The following is a 21,568-nucleotide window of genomic DNA, read 5'->3' on the forward strand; positions in this document are numbered from 1 at the left end:
TGTTTATATAAATGTTTTACTTTGGCGCGGCAAGAGGATACACTCTACATATCCATGCATGCGTGTATAAGCAACCGACGTAAGCAAACAGATTCCACACATTGAAGATACTTTATATTTATAGTCAGAAATAATTAGTTAAAAAATAATGCTGCGCCGCAACTGAGAAGTGCAACTCTCTTAAATGGGGGAAAACCTCAATCCAACAAGCAAATGTTGCGATGACAACGAACCTACTTTTTCCGAGCACTTACATGACTGTGCTGCAACCGTACGATAACGTCAATAACCATGCGCACTACAGTAAAGAGTCGTAATGAAATTGCGTACACAACTACTACAGTACCACACACCGATCGGACCAGTCAGTCTATGCCACCGACTGAGTCATCAGTGCCCTCCCAGTCTCTGTAATTTGTTAGCTACGTCATACTTACAACGTAAGTATTACCGTTTTTTCTTACATGAGTGAAATCAAAATTTGTGCTTTTAACGGGACACATTAAAGGTCAAAAAGAACGCTGTTTGTTGGTTCATTAATTGCTCGTTACTTTATCGCATGTTAACATTCAAACAACTGTCATCGAAGTGAGGTTTGAACGGAGAATTTCATTTGAACAAATGCATGGCAAACGAGTTTTAAGGAAACCAATGTATGTTTGTAAGTTTAGACTAAACACAATCTCACTGTATCCTCAAATTGAACTGTCCTACATTTTGTAAGGTAACTTAATGTGGTGCCACACCCATCCTCTATAAAAACGGCCATAGCATACTACAAGCACTAGACATCATTGTGCATGAACTTGGGATTTTGCCAATCTAAAAATAACTCCCTGGTTGTTCCCGTAGCACGCAATAGCATCTCCTGTATGCAAATTCAAAAGTCAATAGATTGGCAGACATGCCCCCATTGACTGGACACGCACTGTTGATGCTGAACTATTCATCATTGGGGTTAATGAAATGTGTGTTTGTATCAATTCTGCTCTACGGTGGTACATTGTACATGTATACGTATTATTAGCGGCTGCAATAGCATAGTACAAAATGTGTAGCATACACTGTACATACGTGAACGAACGCCGCATGAATGATGCGAGATTGACATTTATTCACAGTTAACCTCCATGACGGGTTCCAGCATCAGTGTGCTATGCCTGCAACAAGCTCTTATTTCGGGAATCCCCATGATAAAGTTTATAATGCAGTTTTCAAGAACATGGCTCTGCCTACCAAAACTATTGACGCTTGCGGAAGCAGGGAATTCTGTGCTTACGTATTAAAGGCACCTGGAAATAGTTTTTTTTTTCTTCTTTTAAACATAAGAGTATATGTTTATTAACAATAAAACAATTTTTTGAGTAATTGTTTGTCACGATTTATTTGTTAAAAAAATTAATTAAGTGCTGGGGGTTGACTCCGCCTACCCCTTTTGTGACGTAGGAAAAGGAAGACTTCGCCTCGATGCGTAGATAAACACACGTGCAAAAGTACATGTAATTCTAAGACGTGAGTTTGTACGCTGCGAAAAAGGTTTTTTTTCTGGCATTTTTCCGGCAATGCCGACCAGGTGTATTGCTGCTGGATACAGCAAAACAACTAAAGATGGGGTCAGTCTTCATCTATTTCCTGCAGATCCCAAGTATAGGCGGTTGTGGGCTGCGAAAGTCAGATTAACTAGAGCAAAGTGGTCCGGTCCGACGTCTTTTTCAGCGCTATGCAGTGAACACTTTGAGCCGTCGTGCTTCGAATCCGGGATACACCACTCATTTGACATGACGAGAAGAGCCATTCGTAAACACGACGCCGTCCCAACAATTTTTCCAGCTAGTGGGAAATCGAAGAAGGTATCTGAAAGACGTAATGAACGGGGGCCCGACTACAAATTTTCTCTTCAAATATCGCGCCTTGAATTACGTCACGAACAACGCCCTCTCGGGTCGGGGCCTACTCGTAAATTTGTAAATACAATCAAAACTAATATTTGTAAACCTTAGTTAACTTTTTATTCACATTCCTCTCGTAAAAACACGTATTTTATTGACAAAAGCTTTATTTAAAAAATATACCGCTTCCAGGTGACTTTAAGCGTATTTCACATGTAGCGGGGGGGTGTGCATGCGCGTCCACGTTAGCACTGGCGGCCCATCAATTTTATGGCAAAGAATCGACGCTTTGCAAGCAGGGAATTCTTTGCATTGCGGAGGATTTTGTACTCCACTTTAGCATTCGCTTACACAGCTAGCGCAAAATGGTGTGCTTCGGGTCTTATTTTTATCTCGGATTTCTTTTCGTTTTTGTTTTCATTATGTCTCTGTTTTGTTCGCTTTAAAAACTATCGATTGTACAATTGGGCATACTTATGCTGGTGTCTTTAATTTGCTTTATACTTTTATTCAGTCATTGAGAAAAAAAATTGTCATATTTATTTTCAAAAAAGAGGCGAAGATAGACAGGGCCCGTGGGATCTATGGGTTTTCAGTATTCATATTATGTTTATTTAATACAATAATTATATTTTGTATATCACTATGTCATGCTGTCCTGCCTGGGAAAATAAGTAAATAGTTGTGAAAGACACTTTATTCGCATATTATAGACAACGATTTGTCCTGTTCCTTTTTAACCAATCAGATTAGAAGTATTTATGTATGAGGTTTAATAATCATAATTAATATCTATCTTCAAGTACGCGCTAATCCTCCAATCAGATTCGCAGAATGGAGTGGTGATAAAACCTTTATATAACTGACATACAGATCCTTGTCATTTGATTGGTGGAACTTACTTCACGTAACATTCACTATTACTCCCATCCGCACCGGCGATCAAAAACACCTATTCGCCCATGGGGATTAGCGCTTCCCATTCAACAGTTAGGATCATCCTTGTTCCCAATGTTTTTGAGCAGTACAGCGCCGCCGCGCCGCTGCTAAAATAAAGGAGCACCTGTGCAAAAGGTTGTGATCCGATTTGTGCATTGTTTTGTTTTTTGTTTTGTTTTCCACGGAGGAAATTTTTTTCACACTTAAGACCACTCCTCATATTTTCCCTTGCGACAATATTCCTCCCATTCCACTCTGAGCCACTCAATATTTGTATATTGTTTGATTTGAGGCACTTGTATGGTGTTTTATCCATATCCAGGCCTATGTGGCAACACAAAATGTATCTCACTCTTAATTCGGTAACTACTGCTTTGCCAAAGACGCACACGCTGTGATATGGTGTGCCCCGTGCTGTAGAACGAATTGGATGGAATGAAAATTGCACAGCGAATAATGTTTATTTGCGTTACGGACAATCCTCCAATCAAATGGCAAAAATCTGCTTCAAATCGGGGTTATATTTATATATAAAAAATATGTTATGGTCCAGTAACCCATCCTTTCATTCTAAACATTCGTCGTCCTCGCCACTTCACTCCTAGCCACCAATACTTCATAGCCACCAATATTGTCTCTGAAATAGAAACTTTGATTGGCTGTTATTTTCCCGCTTCTTTCTGGATCCTTACCTTAATCCCTTCCCCCCTCTCTTTATCTATAAGTTGATTTTATTTGTTTGTACTTGTTTTATGCCTCTGAAGAAGGTCCGGATTGGATCGAAAGCTAAGGCCATCTACCCTATTCATTATACAAAATGTATATATATAATATATCAACTAATAAACCACATATGCTTATTTATCTTCAAGTACGCGCTAATCCTCCAATCAGATTGGCAGAATGGAGTGGTGATAAAAACCTTTATAACACCCCTTGCAAAGATTCTGCCTGCTCATTGGTTAAGAGCGCGTCACATGACATGTCTTAGTTTTGCTACACGACGGCCGTCGGTTTGCCATGCGCTAGTCCGAAGACTAGCACATGGCGCCGTGCGCTAGTCCGACAGACTAGCACACGGCTTGCAGTACCCAGACGTCCGTTGCGTGTACGAGTATGATAAATTAATAGTCTGTAAACATTTCGGATTGCACGACACGACATGCAACACGTTCAGCAAAAGTGTGCAATCTGTATTCGCGTCGTCCGTGGATTGTAGCATTCAGGTCTGTAACTTAATAATAATAGTACAGTATTTAGAAATGTTTGGGGTGTTATAAAACAAATATTGACTGCTTTTACCCGTGCAATGGTTAAAAACTATGACTCCCTCGGTGATCCCCGGAGCGTTCTATTTTCCCTCGGCTTCGCCTCGGGAAAACAGAACGCTACGGGGATCATCTCGGGAGTCATAGTTTAACCATAGCCCTCGAAGCAGTCAATATTTGTATAATATATACATAACACCCATAAGCGAGCACTTCCTGGTATATATAAACCAGTGTTGGTGTTGTCACATATAGATACCGAGAGAATCACTTTAAGACCCAAATTTTTGCACCAATCAATCTCCCTCAATAATGTATTTCGAGCTGTTGCAATAATTCATTTTTCACATTGCATCCAATCCTTCATAGGTTCCTAGAATGGCTGCGTCCACCATGCCAAGAGCATCACCATTTGGTCATTATCTTCTTCCTTTGACGATGAACAAAGGTCATATCAATGCCAAACAAGCCGAGTATCACATCGGAGTGAAAACAAAATATCTTGACATTAAGAAACATCGACCAGAGAGGCATGCCCTCAGAAACCTCCTTGGAATACTTCATTTCCGGCTGGGTAAGTTCGATGAATCTTTGGAGTTCTTTGACAAAATATTGTCTGACGGGGAAGACCCCAAGAATTTGAACGCACTGGCAAATCAGAAGTACATCTGCGATAAGTTATACAGAATTCCAGAGTCCAGTGACTGTGAAAAGAAGATATCTGAGTTGCTACCTGACGCCTACCAGAATGAAGGAGAGGAAAGCCGACTTCGTCGAGCGCGTAGTCTTGCTGAACAAGCCTTCGCCTATTCGTTTGATGTTTTCGATGAGTCAGTGACGACGGAAAGATACCGAACCTCGGTGAAGCTTTACGATGAAGCATTTGAACTTGCAGGAGACTCATTGGCTCAATATGAGAGGGAAGATTGGATGATAAGTAAGGGTATGGCTTGTCATAAGATCTTCAATAAAGTCAAATGGGACAAGTCACTGAAGGAAGAAGCTCAAACTTGGCTTGGGAAAATGGCTAATATATTTATTCAGATTGTACAAGAAACGGATGATAATAGCTTGGCAAGCGAAGGCTGGCGACAGTTGGGAGAGATCTTTCAACAGGCAAAGTCAAATTATTTTAATCCAATACAAGTCCCGCGTTCCTTGAAAGAATATTTATGGGCGCCAGGTAAATGTTTTAAAAAAGCTCTCCAGTACACACCGAACGATCCCAGACTTTTGGCTAGATTCGCCAATTTCTTGAAAAAGATCCGTAACAAAGAGGAGGCATTGGAGACAGTAAACCAATCAATCCAACTGGACGCATCTGTGTTTAACTATTTTGCATACTCAGTTCGTGGACAAATCTTCCTTCAGGATTATGAAAAACAGAAACGTATGAGTGCAAACCAGTTTGACAAGCTACTCGAAAATGCTCGAAATGACTTTGAGAAAGCGGCAAAAATTCATGTGACGCCCATAGACTTGGAACATTTGGCACAGGTGTACTACTACTCGGCAACCGATTGCCATGGTAGTGAAGCGGGACATAATGATGGACAGAGGTACCACCAAAAAGCCCTCACTACTTGTGCTAGGGCTGCTGCCTGCCAAGACGGCGAACAACGTTCCCTTGTTCATAAGATTCGTGGTCAGTCTCTTTGTGCTTTTGGTGAACATCAGCATGCATTGCGAAGTTTCCAGCGGGCCATTGAATGTAAAGATAATATGTTTGTAGTTGAGAATTCCGTGAAATTGCTTGTTGTTGAATACAGCCACGTTTTGAATGACGTGGGTGATACGCTTTTAAATCACAAGCCGCTTCTTGCTGACATGGTCTACTGGCTTCACAAGGCTGCCAAACTTCGTCTCACGAATCCTCAATGGAAATCGTATTCAATGATACCACCTACGAGCCTTACTTCTCAGTGGCAATACTTCGTGAAGTTTTGTCAAGACAACGATTACATTTGGGAGCTTGAAGATATCCAGCAAGCATCGCGTGATCCCAGAGGGCGGCGTACTCAACAAAGGCGTACGGTTTCAACCTCGGATGCAGAATCAATGTCTCGTCCATCCCACGTACGCCATTCAAAAAGCGTCCCAGAAGAGAGAAGTGGGGCTAGATTTGAAGACTCTAATCCGCATGCCTTGCTCGACGAATCTGCTACTGATTCTCTGTCTGTGTTTGAGCTCGATGGCAACAAAACATCATCCAAAGCAAAAGAAGACAAATCAACGATGACTCTGAGAACCGGCGAAGATCAAGTCAGCGACCAAACATCCTCATCTCAAGAATGGACAACCGATGATGCTTCAAATAAACCCATCAGATCAGCACCCGGCGACGCTTTAAACTGCGACTTTACTTATGACTTCTTCGTCATACACAGTGACAGTGCCTCCGAGTGGGTTTTTCGATGCTTGTTGGAGGAACTTGAGGGGCGTGGTCTGAAAGGATGCATCAAAGATCGTGATTTTATGCTCGGCCGAACGAAACTTAAAAACTACACAGGTAGCACAGCAAACAGTGCCTGTGTCCTCGTAGTCGTTTCAGAAGACTTCGCACAAGATAAATGGTGTGACCGTGGCATGCTGATGGCATTTGACCAAAGGAAGTTGCTGATTCCAATTCTTAGAGAGGACACTGAGCTCCCTGCGATCCTTAATCCCCTCACCCATCTTGATGCAACTGGAGCTGTGAACTGGGAGAGACTCCAGAAGTGCATTGAGCAACAAATAAAGCTGGACGACATTGCAGCATAGGACATATACATCAGGTGATTTTTGAGACGCTGGCAGGCGGAAGATAGACCTTAATCAACGTGCTCTTACCGTAAAGATGCAGCTATTGCGGCGCGGCACAGGTTGGGGACAGGGTGCCGCGCAAATTATTTTCTGACGTTTGGCGATGGGACTGAATAGGGAGGTTTAGATGCACGTTCCTCGTGAACGAGAACGTCAGAAAATTGTGTCGCTAAAATCTCACGTTTTTAGCAAACGTGAAGTTACCATTTTTCACGTCAGGTCCGTACGTGCGCGCAGACGTCATACGTGAGCGTGCAATAAGCCCAAAGTGGTGACGTCACCTAGAAACAGCACAGTTGTTTGACGTTTACGTTCACGTATTTGCTCGCGTAACGTGCAGCCAAACCTCCCTAATATAAAATGACTCTCACGGGACTGGGACTTAAATCAAGGGAGGCGGTAAGCAGACAAAATGGTCCTTCTTGCGGCTCCGAGCGTGTGCGCACATGCTCAGTAGTTCAAACGAAACACAAAACTGTTCATTGTAAAACTACACATTTAAGGTGTCGTGGCGTGACATTTGTTTACGTCATTAGAACAGCACCTTAGATGTCACACATCCAGGCACCCATAAATGCACTGTATGTGTGTATATATATATATATAAGATATTGTTAAAACGACGTGATCGATATTTGACCTTAAATTGATCGTGGTCATGGTTATGTACACATCACAATACATGCAAAGTTCCAGCTCAAGCTCACGTTCGTATTTGTATTAAGCTTTGAATGTTAACCTTTTATAAAGCTTGTAAACCTTTTATGTTACGTCACGTGACAATCGATGACGTCATTAGAACAGTGCCTTCAATTTTATACTGTATTGCTCGGAAAGTATGAAAAGTTTCAGCTTGACCACAGCATTGTATGAGCATTTCAATTTTAAACTTAAATGGTTGATACCAAATGACGTAACGATGACGTCATTGTTACATGTACTAGAACTCTTCGAGTTCTAAACATGATATACGGTCGGAGTTGATAAGATGTAAGAAAGTTTTAACGTTTAAAACGAATAATGACGAAAAAAAACATTTTATTACTCTAAAATAATCGCTGTTCCATTGTCCTGCTAGAACATAGTACAACAAATCGCTGTAAATAAGCAAACTAACAACACAGTCCCTTGTAACGTTGTCGTTCGCTGTGTGCGTGTGTTTTTGTAGGTTGTTTCTGAAGTTCTTATTTAAAATATATGTAAATAAGGAAGTTCACAGCAGGTGACCACTTAATTCGCTAAAACTACTAATCAAAGAGCTCATTGTGTAGGCCTACGTTCTCCCAGATCTGCCTATTCAGTTACATTCGTTACATTTCATTAGGCCGACTTCCCTACTCCAATATTACTGTTGCCATCTTAGATTTCTTAATTATATTATTATTAATTATGATACCTCTCACCGCAGTGAGTGTTTCAGTAGACGTATGAGGGCGCTCTTTACAGAAGACGGGTTCTATTTCTATGCGGAAGACGAACCTTTCTTAAGGCGACTCTTTGGCTCTTTATGGTCACCTGACTCATCAATATGCATGATCGGTGATTCATAAAGTTTACTGTAGTCAATTTCAACAAAATGTACAAAGTATTTTACAGTTTCAAAAAGTTGTAATTGGTACACAAGGATTTTGATAATTACGCAGGAATCGTTTTGCCCCGCGATTGGTCTGTAGGTTATACTTTAACACAATTTCCGTACCTTTCTCTTTTGTTTTTTTGCAGTATGTTTTATATTCGCTATTAGCTTATCTGAATTAGCTTATCTGAATATTCATTAAAAATGCTTTTGAATGGGCTGACTGTTTTACAATGTCAACCACAAACGATAGTTCTTGTTCACAGGCGTACGACCTGGTTAGGCGGGGGGGGAGGAAGGGGACTGCTCTCCAAATTAGGGAAGTGGGAATAAATCGGGCAAAGTCACACACAAAATGGAAAGACAAAGCAAAACAACTGCATTTTATATTGAAGTGTTTTTAAAAATGGTAAAATTTCGGGCAAATCGACCCTCTGCCCCCTGCCTACTTACCAAAGAATCCACACACTGAGGTGGGGGACGGGACCAAGCTCAAATTGTAACTTTATATTTGAAGATTTGCTACATTTAACAGATTTACGTTTACGCTATGTAACTTGTAAATAATTGATATTTTATATTTTGCCGTCTGATGTTTTACTATCTGCACGCTTCAATACGATGAATGGTTGGCCCAGGGGAAGTTAACTATTAAACCACAAGAGGGCGCTACAACAACACCCTGTCGTAGCCGCCACGGTTGTTCAAAACATTCATAAGAAATGAGTCGCGGTTTCCACCCTCATCCAGACACTGATAAATAATATTCCCGTGATGTTCTAAACATCCATCGGCATATGGAATAAAGCACGTATGTGTAATTGATGAAGTGGTCCGACCCCAACTGTTTAAAGCACATTATTTCCACATACATATTGCATTGCGTTGTTTTTCACACGGATCCATCTGCGGCACGGCCCAAAGGGTGCACGTTGCACAACTTCTCGTGGGCCGGCAGGCCACGGCAACCTTTACTAACAATAAACCTCCACGTAACGTTCGTTCAAAGGCACTACGTTATTTCAGAGGGAGCCGTTTCTCGCTGCAATGCTTTATACAGTCAACAGCTCTCCATTGCTCGTTCCAAGTAAGCTTTTAAGCTAACATTTTATTTTGAGTAATAGTAATATTATCAATAGTGTCCAGTGCCTTTAACGTTCGTCTAAAACCTTTTCTTTCTAAAGGTGTTTAACATTTTTCCCAAGACGATCCAGTGACCTTTCAGATTTGACCTTTTTTTTCAAAGAACCACTTTATTTAAGACATTTTACGCAGAACAAAACATTTTCTCAGAAGAAAAAAATGCTTTTCCGAACATCCCATGAGTACCACTTAGTGTACATAGTAGATGTACACTACATGATTTTTATTTAAGTTGGTGGCTGACATGCAGTCTAATAACGACTATTAATGTTGTCATGGTGAAATCTCAAGGGCTCTCATCACTCCCTCTGTGGAAGAGGAGTGAAATGTGCTCCTCTTCATTTAAGTTTTAGTTAAGAGGAAGGAACGTGACAAGTTCCAAAATGTTGTATAAATACAAAACTATTGAAACCCAAATTGTTCAGAATGTCATCAGATGTTTTGGATTTTAACAAATTTTGTACTGGAAGGGTATTAAATACAGTGGCAATTTACACCATTTTGGATGGTGACGGGGTCATAGAGTTGTAGTTTTTCCCCACTCGCATGGGGACTCTTTCTCATAAAAACTGAGATCACAAAAATGACTTGGTCACTTTCCCTTCCTCTCTAAAACAAACTTTATTGTTATGCTATGCATACTGGGCCCAATTTCATAAAGCTGCTTAAACACAAGAAGTAGCTAAGCACAACAAAATTAAATATGCTTACAAGAAAGGTTACCATCCAAAATGTCATGCCATGAGAAAACTCGTGACTAATATCAAAGCTTTTTTTGACTTTGTTGTAAGCAAATGTTAAAGTTGTAAGTTAATGTTGTAAGTTAATGTTTTCTGCTTAAACAGCTCTGTTTAAAATGGGTAATAGTGCTGATCATCTGCTGATCAAGAACTAGAATAAAATTTAAAGTTTGAGTTTCTCAATAATGTCTCACCTTTCTGTGTTAAGTAGCTACAGGGTGGAAGGCTTTGTCTTGATTTCTAAATCTGGAAAAAATACAGATAAATAAATTACCGATCATTATTTGTAGCTACCCAACATCGCAATGAAAATGAATTGTAAATGTGCAAATAAATATGGGCATGACTTCTTGTTACAGCCATTGGACCCTTTCGGTAAACAGTGTTGTCCAAGGCCCACACTTTGTGCACCACAACTTCTATATCAAAATAACAAACCTGTGAAAATTTAGGCTCAATCGGTCATCGGAGTCGGGAGAAAACAACGGAAAACCCCACCCTTGTTTCCGCGCGTTTCGCCGTGTCATGACATGTGTTTAAAATAAATCCATAGTTCTCGTTAACGAGAGTTGATATTGTTTTGCTGTTTTCTCAAAAAGTAAAGCATTTCGTGGAAAAATATTTCAAAAGAAGTCTTTCACCATTGCCTTCTGTAAGCCCTGTAAGTTATTTGTAAATCTGTGAATTTTTTGGCTTTAAAGACTTCTTGTTAAAAGACTTGTATACATTAAAGGCACTGTGACATTTTTGGTTGTTGTCAAAGACCTGGGCCCAATTTCATAGAGCTGCTTAAGCACAAAAGTTTGCTTAAGCACAAACATTCTGGCTAAATAAAATCAGTTTACCGGCCAAGACTCCACAACAGCTAAATACCAGTCACAAGCAATGTAAATGCCATGAAATTTTGGCCAGTAACATGTGAAAAATAAGCGAGCTATTTTCGTGCTTAAGCAAATTTTTTGCTTAAGCAGCTCTATGAAATTGGCCCCAGTACTCTCACTTGGTGTAACCCAACATATGCTATAAAAAACAAATCTGTGAAATTTTTGATACAAATGATCATCGAAGTTAATGAAAGAATAATGAAAGAAAGAAAACCGGACCTTATTTAACTATTATTGAGTGAGAATTTAATTAAATTAAGAATTTATTAACTGGGGTTATTACCAACAGTGTCCAGTGCCTTTATATGAAATGTTACGAAATAATCTATACCCATTCCGTTTAAAAATGCTAAAAACTTGTATTTTGTATTTTAGTTACAGAATCAACAGAGTTGAGTTGCAGATAAATTTGTAAAGGTCTAGTTGTATTTTTCCAGAAATGCCAGGGACTTGAGGCAATGAGATTTCTGAAAGCAATCAATATAGCTCAAAGTACAAGTTCCTCGACTCCTCGGTGCGACCATTTCCTTCTTAAATGGTTTCCCCCCGAGGACTGGCTTTATTATAGTCGAAGCAGGGCCTATGATTCTGTAAGTGTTCAAGGGCTTATGGATAAAATTCACTTGGGGATTTAAGTACGATATTCAGTGTTTCATCATTTTTTAAATCATACATTTTATTACTGGCAAAATAGGAGTCGAGCATTGACTGACTGATTGAATCTGTGAGGTGGTTTGTATTTCGGGGATGATGTAAATAAAGACATTGCTTTTAGGTAACACAACTTTGTGTCCCTGTTTATATTTCATAGTTCAATTTATTTCCACTCAATTATTTAGAATGACAAAATATAACATTACATGAGGAAAAAACATAATGCTTAAAATATTACTTAACAATTTCTGCCAAGTGAAAATAAGCAGGGAACCACTCCCAAACTGTGCACTTAGCATGATACTTAAGCTGGTAACTCTTTTACAGTAAGCAAAGTTTCTTGCTCAGTAAATTTGTGTGCTTAAAGACACTGGACACTCAAAGACCAGTCTTCTCACTTGGTGTATCTCACCATGTGCATAAAATAACAAACCTGTGAAAAATTTAGCTCAATAGGACGTTGAAGTTGCAAGATAACTATAAAAGAAGAAAAAACACCCTTGTCACACACGAAGTTGTGTACTTTCAGATGTTTGATTTCAAGACCTCAAATTCTAAATCTAAGGTCTCAAAATCGAATTCGTGGAAAAATACTTCTTTCTCGAAACTACTTCACTTCAGAGGGAGCCGTTTCTCACAATGTTTTCTGCTATGAACCTCTCCCCATTACTTCTTACCCATACAGTAAGGTATTATGGTAATAATTATTTTGACTAATTACCAATAGTGTCCACTCTCTTTAAAACACATCTATAAAATTGGGCCATGGTTCTGACCAAGGATTACCTGAAGACCCCAGGAACTGCATAAGTATTTTTATGAGTGTTTTATGAAAGACATGTCTTATTGAATTTGGCCTTTACGTACGTTCTTTAAATACTCGAGGTCTTCTATGAGATTTGATACCGGCTAAGGAGCCGGAAAATAGAGAAAACCGTGAGGACACTCAACCGAACACCCATTTCCGATTTTCTTTATTTATTTTCTACTATTCCTGGACGGTGGAAAAGACGAGGAAAAATAATTAAATTTCTATTAGTAGTTGGTACCGGTCCGTTCTGTTCTGATTAGAGGAAGACAGTCATACTGACGATGTTTGTTGGAGGGATAGTTTCCTCTGCATGGGCATCACTACGAAGCCCTTAAAGGCACTGGACACTACTGGTAATTACTCAAAATAATCGTTAGCATTACTCAAGAGAATTGTTAGCATAAAAACTTACTTGGTTACGAGCAATGGAGAGCTATTGATAGTATAAAACGTTAAAACAAACGGCTCCCTCAAAAGTAACGTAGTTTTTGAGAAAGTGGGTAATTTCTCTCTCAAATAATAAAAAACTTCAGCTGAAGCCTAATACCATTGGAAAGCACACAAAGTAACGCAACAATGATACCATTAGAAAGCACACAAAGTAACGCAACAATGATACCATTGGAAAGCACACAAAGTAACGCAACAATGATGCGTTTTCTTCCAATATTTTCTTGTAAATTCAATGACCAAATTGAGCCAAAAATGGTCACAGTTTTTATGTTTTATGCATATTCTCAGTGAGAATACTGGTCTTTGACTATAGTACCAAACGTGTTCAGTGCCTTTAAACGGAAGACGCTGTTTCTTCGACCGAGCAGACGATTGCTTGCCCGGGTATTTAAACAAACCAAACCGGTCCTTATATTATGGCCTCCATTCGCCTTCAGCCCTACCCAGAGATGCGGAAAGGTTGGCCTCAAATTAAATCAAGGAGTTATACGAAGGGACCAGCAACCCACACATCATACCCTCCAAGCAACCTATGCTGTTTTTAAAGGCAGTGGACACTATTGGTAATTACTCACAATAATTATTAGCATAAAACCTTACTTGGTAACGAGTAATGGGGAGAAGTTGATGGAATAAAACATTGTGAGAAACTGCTCTCTCTGAAGTGACTTAGTTTTCGAAAAAGAAGTAATTTTCCACGAGTTTGATTTCGAGACCTCAAGTTTAGAATTTGAGGTCTCGAAATCAAGCATCTGAAAGCACACAACTTCGTGTGACAAGAGTGTTTTTTCTTTCATTATTATCTCGCAACTTCGACGACCGATTGAGCTCAAATTTTCACAGGTTGGTTATTTTATGTATATGTTGAGATACACCAAGTGAGAAGACTGGTCTTTGACAATTTCCAATAGTGTCCACTGTCTTTAATGGTGTAAATTATCAAAGGAGTTCTAAGTATGAATCTTAATTCACGGCTGCATAGCAACGTCTTATATAGCTGCTTGTGATTTAGAAATATGCACAAAATCAAAATGCTTGAAAGGTAGCTTTAAAGCCAACGGACACTTTCTGTAAACAGTATTGTCCAAGGCCCACACTTCGTGTATCACAACTTATATATAAAATACCAAACCTGTGAAAATTTAGGCTCAAATGGTCATTGGAGTCGGGAGAAAAACACGGGAAAACCCACCCTTGTTTCCGCACGTTTCACCGTGTCATGACATGTGTTTAAATAAAATCCGTAATTCTCGATATCGAGAATTGAAATTGTTTTAATGTTTTTTCAAAACGAAAAGCGGTTCATGGAATAATATTTATTTGTAAATCTGTGAACTTTTTATTTGTTTCTGTTCCGAAAGTGTACAATGGCTTTAAGACGAAAGCATGCTGATGTGTGCCATTTTGCGCATACAAACCAAAAGAACAATGACATTCCTAAAACTCTTTATTAAATCAAATTGCACTAGATATGAACACTAAAACAAATAAACATACAGTAAAAAACGAGAAAATTTCGAAGAAAAAAAAGTTAATCTTCAAACCATTTATTTTGTGTACTTTTTGAATTTCGACCATTATTGTTATTAATGCGAGGGGTGGGGGTTTCTACCTAAAAAAAAGCTTCAAGATTTGTGAAGTTGTAAAATCACAAATCAAATCACGACACATGTTAACATTTAATTTGTTTTTATGAATGATTTGGATTTATTTGAAAATTCAGAGAAAAAATGTCCGGCGCAATCATTCTCTCGCAAAACATATTTGTACTTGGCCCTTTAAAAAAATGTTCACAATATTATCATTAGCTGTCGGTATATGAACTGGGCTGTACGCCATGTTTAGAGAGAACGTGCATGCAATTTTCACCCACTCTCATCATAATAATAATAACGTGCATGGCTGATATTGCGCAAAGGTGGCTTCGAGATGATGCATTACGGAGGGTGTGAAGAGGGCCGAGTTCCAAACAAGATTTTCAATGAATGCGATTCTTTCTTGTGACACATCGTTAAATTTAGAGATCCGTGCTACTTGGTCAGCATGAGAATGAAAACAGACACCAATGGCCCTTCAAAATAAATAAACAAAATTGTATAAAAACAAGCTCAATGGGCGAAAAGGAGGTCGCTTTTTAAAATCAGTTTATGGGTCAGGCTGAGCCAGTACCCTGGGGCTCGGGATGCAGTCAAATTCTGACCGGTGGGGGGGGGGGGGGTCAACATATAGCGGTCTAATGCACCGGACTTTCTCAAAATGTGGGTCCTTGAGCAAGACACTTATAGATAAGGAAGCACGTAAAACCGTTTATCTTGTTGGCGCAGCGTTGTCTGGCAAAGTTCCCTTTGGAAACATTCCGTTAAAACATTAACAATTGCTTTGATAAATGATTAATTTAATACAATTTAATTTAATTTACAGAATTTATTAACCAAGGTGTTTTTGTTTTTTTCAATAGGCCTAACCAAAGGCACTTTTCCTGCAGCAAACAAGAAATACCCTTAGGAAACGAAAATTATATGAACTGATTGTTTGATTAGTAAGTTCGCACCAGCAGTCAATTCCCATTTTGATTTTCCATTTTTCCTCTTGATGCATCTGAGAGATGCATCAGGTGCTCGAAACATTTCTGTCGGTACAATCTCCGCTGACAAATCCCCAATCACGAGTTAAGCTCGCCCACGAGTTATATACACTCGTGGCCAAAACACAGTGCCGTTTTGTGACGTATCTATGGTGGCCCTGACGGGACACAGCCAGTCGTGAATATTTTTGCGACGTCGTGAATATTTTTGCGACGTCGTGAATTTATTCACGACAAGTCGCGAATATTTTTGCAACGTCGTGAATATTTTTGCGACGTCGTGAATTTATTCACGACAAGTCGCGATTTTTTTCACGACTAGTCGCGAATTTTTTCACGACAAGTCGCGAATTTTTTTACGACTAGTCGCGATTTTTTTCACGACTAGTCGCGAACATTTTCATGACGTCGTGAATATTTCTGCGACTAGTCGCGAATATTTTTTTCAGTAGCTTGAGTGTGTAATTACTGTATTCACGTTGACGGCTTAGTAAGACTAATCTGAAAGCTGTCCCGTACGATGATGGATCCGGAGGAGAATTCCGACTCTTGCAAATGGATGGTGGGTTATTTAAACAAAACTAACGTTGACGTATGGCCCTTACGGTAGGCCTACGAGGCCTGACGTTATAGTTTTACTAGTACTTTAGTAGGAGTAGGCTATCCTATGCTAGGCAATAAACGTTGGCACTTTCACTCTTCAGATAAAACATAACGTTATATGTCACCCGAGGTAATTTTACAAACAACCCAATGATAAGTTTAATTATAATGTGTTGACAATTTCAGCAAATAAATTTGACAGTTTTTACCTGAAATGTTAGAGCAATTTGCGTTGTTATTTCCAACTTGAAACGCGAGTTCGTTCCGTCACGGCAGGGTGCAACGCATCACGTAATCCCCCACCAAGTTTAACTGAAAGATTAATCCTTTGGCATTCAGAATTATTTGGGTTTGGAGTAATTCAACCTTGAAAACCCCCGAAATATTGATGAAAGTCAGACACTGTTTTTTCGAACTTCGATAACAATTCTACTGGATAAAACATGGCCCCATACACATAGCTGAGTGGCTACAATCTTCATAGCTTGGCTCTCTACGCGTGCCGTGTAAGAATTACACACTCAAGCTACTGAAAAAATATTTACGACTAGTCGCGAATTTATTCACGACTAGTCGCAGAATTATTCACGACGTCGTAAAAAATATTTGCAACTAGTCGTGAAAATATTCGCGACAAGTCGTGAAAATATTCGCGACGTCGCGAAAATATTCGCGACTTGTCGTGAATAAATATACGACGTCGCGAAAATATTTGCGACTAGTCGTGAAAATATTCGCGACGTCGCGAAAATATTCGCGACTTGTCGTGAATAAATATACGACGTCGCGAAAATATTCGCGACGTCGCGAAAATATTCGCGACTTGTCGTGAATAAATATACGACGTCGCGAAAATATTCACGACTGGCTGTGTCCCTTCAGGGCCACCATACGTATCCGTGCACGTCTTACAGAGGGTGGTAACACTGTCAGAATCTCGAATCTGTGGTTCAACTGACGAGTAGACTTGTGGACAAGTCGTTATCTGTCGCGGTGATAGCGTTCCGACTCTCTCCGCGATTCCCGCGACACTGGCGATATTCTCGCGAGACTGCTGCCTCTCGCGATGTGCATGCTGTGCAGTCTCAATTAAAGGGGGAGAGTGTTTTTTCTCAGTATATTCAACCAAACACCAGGAAAACTTTTGCCGTTTGGTTACAACCCATCTTTAATAGTACCATCTTGAATAATACTATCGCAATCATACAAATTATAGGGGTCTATAAATAGACAAACAAGGATTGAATATCACCACAAGACCATGTAATTACAATTCGTGCGGATGATGCAAACCGGCTGTGGGCCAGGAGTGGTCTACCCACGGGAGTAAGTGATGTTTGAAATCGGTCCACCAGAAGTTCCCTTATATAACGTATCAATTAATGCAGCGCTTGGTTCCCCTAACAGTCGCGCGTGGAAACCGTTTTCAATTTCAAAGTGCTCCATTTCACAATTTGCACTGCATTAGCAATGGTGTAAAGAAAAAAAATAAGGTGTTTGCGAATCTTGATACACAATACCTACAGGAAATCACCTCGTCTATATGCATCTTATATTTCAAGAGTATAACATGGTTCTCTTCATCCCCTCAAATCTCATTCTAGAGTGTCTTCACGGTTTCTTTACTTCTTCCCCCAGAGCAGAGAGGAGAAAACAGTTTCTCAAGGTGTATCTTCTTACAAGTGTGTGGTGGCAACAGGCTATAGCGGAACAGTTCACCTGTGGATTACTCGACCTCTGCGGCGGTTTTGTTTGGAAATCTTCAGCCAAAGGGATCAGTGTTATGATCTTACTTTATGACATGTTAGGAACTTCTTTCACTCGTGAGGGGTATTCTTTGCTTTGAGAATGTAAACTCGAGCCCTGGGCCCAAGCGCTGCTTAGCAGAAAGTAAATTTTCGTGCTCACCGTAGCAGACAAATTTGCTAAGGTGTAAACGTATTTAACAGGGGCCAATTTCACAGAGCTGCTTAAGCACAAAAATTGCTTAAGCACGAAAATAGCTTGCTTATTTTACACATGCTACTGGCCAAAAGGTCATGACATATACATTGCTTGTGACTGTTATTTAGCTATTGTTCACTTAGCATAATAATTGAGTGGAGTCTTGGCCGGTAATCTGATTTTACTAAGCAAGGATTTTTTTGCTTAGGCAAAATTTTGTGCTTAAGCAGCGCTATGAAATTGGGCCCTGGTTAGCAAGACGGCCATCTTGCACGTTCACCATGGATTTGTATTGTGACGTCATTCATTTGCGCGCAAGGAAGGTAGTGTGCTACCGTTTAGCAGGCAGCGCTATGAAATGGAAATCGTACAGCTATATTCAATTGGGCCCTGCTCTCGGCAAAGAAGTGACCATGGATTTGGCAAATACGTGTGGAAAACACGCACTATAGTGACTCAAAGTTGAGAAGGAAAAAACGATGACAAGAAGCAACTCAAAAGGCCGTAACTGCCTTATGTTGCTGTAAGCGTTTCAAAGTACGGGACTACTCTGATGTAACAACAAGGACTAAGCAAAACATTTTTTTTAAACATCTTAGAAATCAACAGTTGGATGAATTCTCATTAAGAAACATCTGGGAGCAACGACCGCGTCAAACGCTTTTAAAACGTGAATAAGAACGCAATTATTGTGCACTGCTTAGTCCTATATTAGGTAAATAATGGCTACGGGCAATTCAAGAAAAAAACAGTACATTTTCGTTTGCCTAGGTGAATTCCTTTTGATTTTCCTTTGTTTCGAACGAACACACAAGCTCTACAAATTTCAGCTCCGTTTGTGGCGTATGTCCAGTTAGGCTGTAATACGGTAAATAAAATGGCTACGGGCAATTGAAGAAAAAAACAGTTTAATTTCCTATCTGGGTGGGAAAAAACTACTTTGTTTTGTGTCGAACCAAAACAAAGGTTCTACACATTTCAGCTACTTTTGTGACGTAGTTCAAGTGTGAACTTAAAACTTTGGCTGTAATCTGGTATTGTCTATGGGCTCTTAAAGAAGGAAAAAACAGTTTAATTTTCAAATACCTGGGTAAAAAACAACTATTGTGTTTTCTGTCGAACTATCACACGAGGTCTATAAATTTCAGGTAGGTCCAGTGTACTTCTATTATCCTGACTGGCTAAAATTTCATTACGGATAGCAACATATCAATAAAAAAAAACGACATCGAGATAAAATACACAAAACGTTAAACGGCAGTTTTTATAAAGACCTAAGAATAGAATATGAACACATAAAAACCACAGAGCATATTTGTACACATTCAACAATTTGTTTAAACTTCAGCTGAAATACCAAAAGGCTAATAATCTTTGGCTGTTTCGGTTGATATAATAAAAAGCTCAATCTTTATCTAATCTTAAAATAATAAAAAGCACTGAGGGTTGAATCGGGCAACGGTATGATACGACGATAGAATCCGGTATCATGAATCCAATTCCGTCTACCCCGCGGCAAACTTAAAGCACAATACCTAATCACTTGAGCGCTATCCAATCAAGTACTTCCGAATCCGGGCTTTGGCTCTTGACTTCGAGTCTATCTGCCAATTAATAAAACATCGACCGATTGAATATTGTAATAATTTGATGTTTATAGACATGCACTTTCTCACTACTTGTCGTTTGTTTTTGTATCAACTTTTGATAAGTGTAGCTTCTAACAAATTAAAACATCAACGCAAGTTGAGTATGAAGGCAAAAATGTTGAAGTTCAATTTCAAAAGGGTTTACACTTGACTTTATCTTCCCTCTTAAGATTGTCGCACAAGATACATGAAACCAGTTGCAGGTAATATCCAATGAAAATAAATCATTTAATTTCCAGTTTTCTCATTATTTTCTTGAGGATGATGTTATGTTACGGCTGGAAAATTGTCTTTTGTGCTGTTGAAGTGTTCCTTTTCTACACAGTGCGAGTGGTTGCTTCCATCCTGTCATAACTTCGCGCTATACGGTATGACATATAAAATCTGTGCCGAACTGACCAGAGACAACTGTCGCAGAATCCAAATAAAACCGCATTTTTAAACCAGTTTTATTGTCAGCCTTACCCTTAAAGTGGTCAGCCCCCCCCCCCCCCTGTACCCGGAGTCAATATGGAGTACGCACAGGTAATTGTCAAAGACCATTCTCACTTGGTGTATCACCATCATGCATACAATAACAAATGCGAACATTTTTGACTCAAATCATGGTCATCGGAGTAACAAGAGAACACTGACTGAAAAACACCATAGTTGCACAAATTTGTGTGCTTTCAGATACCTAAAAAAATATTAAATAACATCAGGCCTTAATCATGTTAATATTTGATTGAGAAGTAACCTCTTTCCCAACGTTACTTCAGAGGGTGCCGTTTCTCACAATGTTGTATAACACCAAAGGCTCCCCATTGCTCGTTACCAAGTTGGTTTGTACTAACAATTATTTTGAGTAATTACCAATAGTGTCCAGTGCCTTTACAGATTAACCTTTTAATGAAGTGAACCAGATTCGTGGCCAGAGTTGACATCGATAAATAATGTATTTTAATGTATTTAGAATCAATCCATTGTTCAGAGTAATCCGTTAGTCATCCCTCAGGTTAATTCGTTTACTTTCTAGAAGGAGATGTACATTTATTGTCTTCATAATTGAATTACCAAGAAGTGATTCGATAAGCGAAGAAATTATAATTCAATGCTAAGAGCAGATGCATGGCATGCGTAAACAGTAATGTCGGTATGGGACGTGCCGTCATGTTATCATGTTATACTGCTGTGCATGGTTTAAACCTTTTCTAACACTTATTGTCACTTTTCAAAAAATCTTAACATTTTGTTTTATAATTGATATTATCAGTATCTAGCCCTAACTGATATTGTTTTTACATGGAGCTGGCCGACTAATGTAATTGCATATTAAAGATGATTAAGGTTTTTAAATATACTTGAATTAGGCCTATGCATATTAATTTTGGTTTTACACCGATGTGTGTTTATAGCACTGTTTACTACTTTCCGGAGTTATGTGAACAAAATAAAAGGCATATTATTACTATGATGGGATTCGAACCCAAGACCTTTGCAATGCTTTCACAAATGTATTAAACTAGACCATCGATATGTCCTGGGAGTTATAGCTAGAGGCAGTTCGAATGCTATGCTATATTGTGTAATGACAAAGTTCCTGCATCTTACATGGTGTAAATTTCAATCGTGAAATTTATTCATGTG

At 39.2% G+C, this 21,568-nt stretch overlaps 2 protein-coding genes across 2 annotated transcripts in view; one reads left to right on the forward strand and one right to left on the reverse strand.

Moving 5' to 3' along the window:
* The window catches only part of LOC139948037 (GTPase-activating Rap/Ran-GAP domain-like protein 3), a 253,394-nt gene that overhangs the window by 211,314 nt on the left and 20,512 nt on the right, over positions 1-21,568 (reverse strand). Inside the window, exon 3 of the mRNA XM_071946029.1 lies at positions 10,552-10,603. The gene's annotated coding sequence lies outside the window, so the exon portion shown is untranslated. The remainder of the gene's footprint in view (positions 1-10,551; positions 10,604-21,568) is intronic.
* On the forward strand, positions 347-11,932 carry LOC139948038 (uncharacterized). The gene is made up of 2 exons (XM_071946032.1): positions 347-440; positions 4,466-11,932. The coding sequence occupies exon 2, from the start codon at positions 4,475-4,477 to the stop codon at positions 6,854-6,856; it is 2,382 nt and encodes a 793-aa protein (XP_071802133.1). The 5' UTR covers positions 347-440; positions 4,466-4,474; the 3' UTR covers positions 6,857-11,932.

This window comes from Asterias amurensis, chromosome 15 (genome assembly GCF_032118995.1).
Source record: "Asterias amurensis chromosome 15, ASM3211899v1".
Lineage (NCBI taxonomy): Eukaryota > Metazoa > Echinodermata > Asteroidea > Forcipulatida > Asteriidae > Asterias > Asterias amurensis.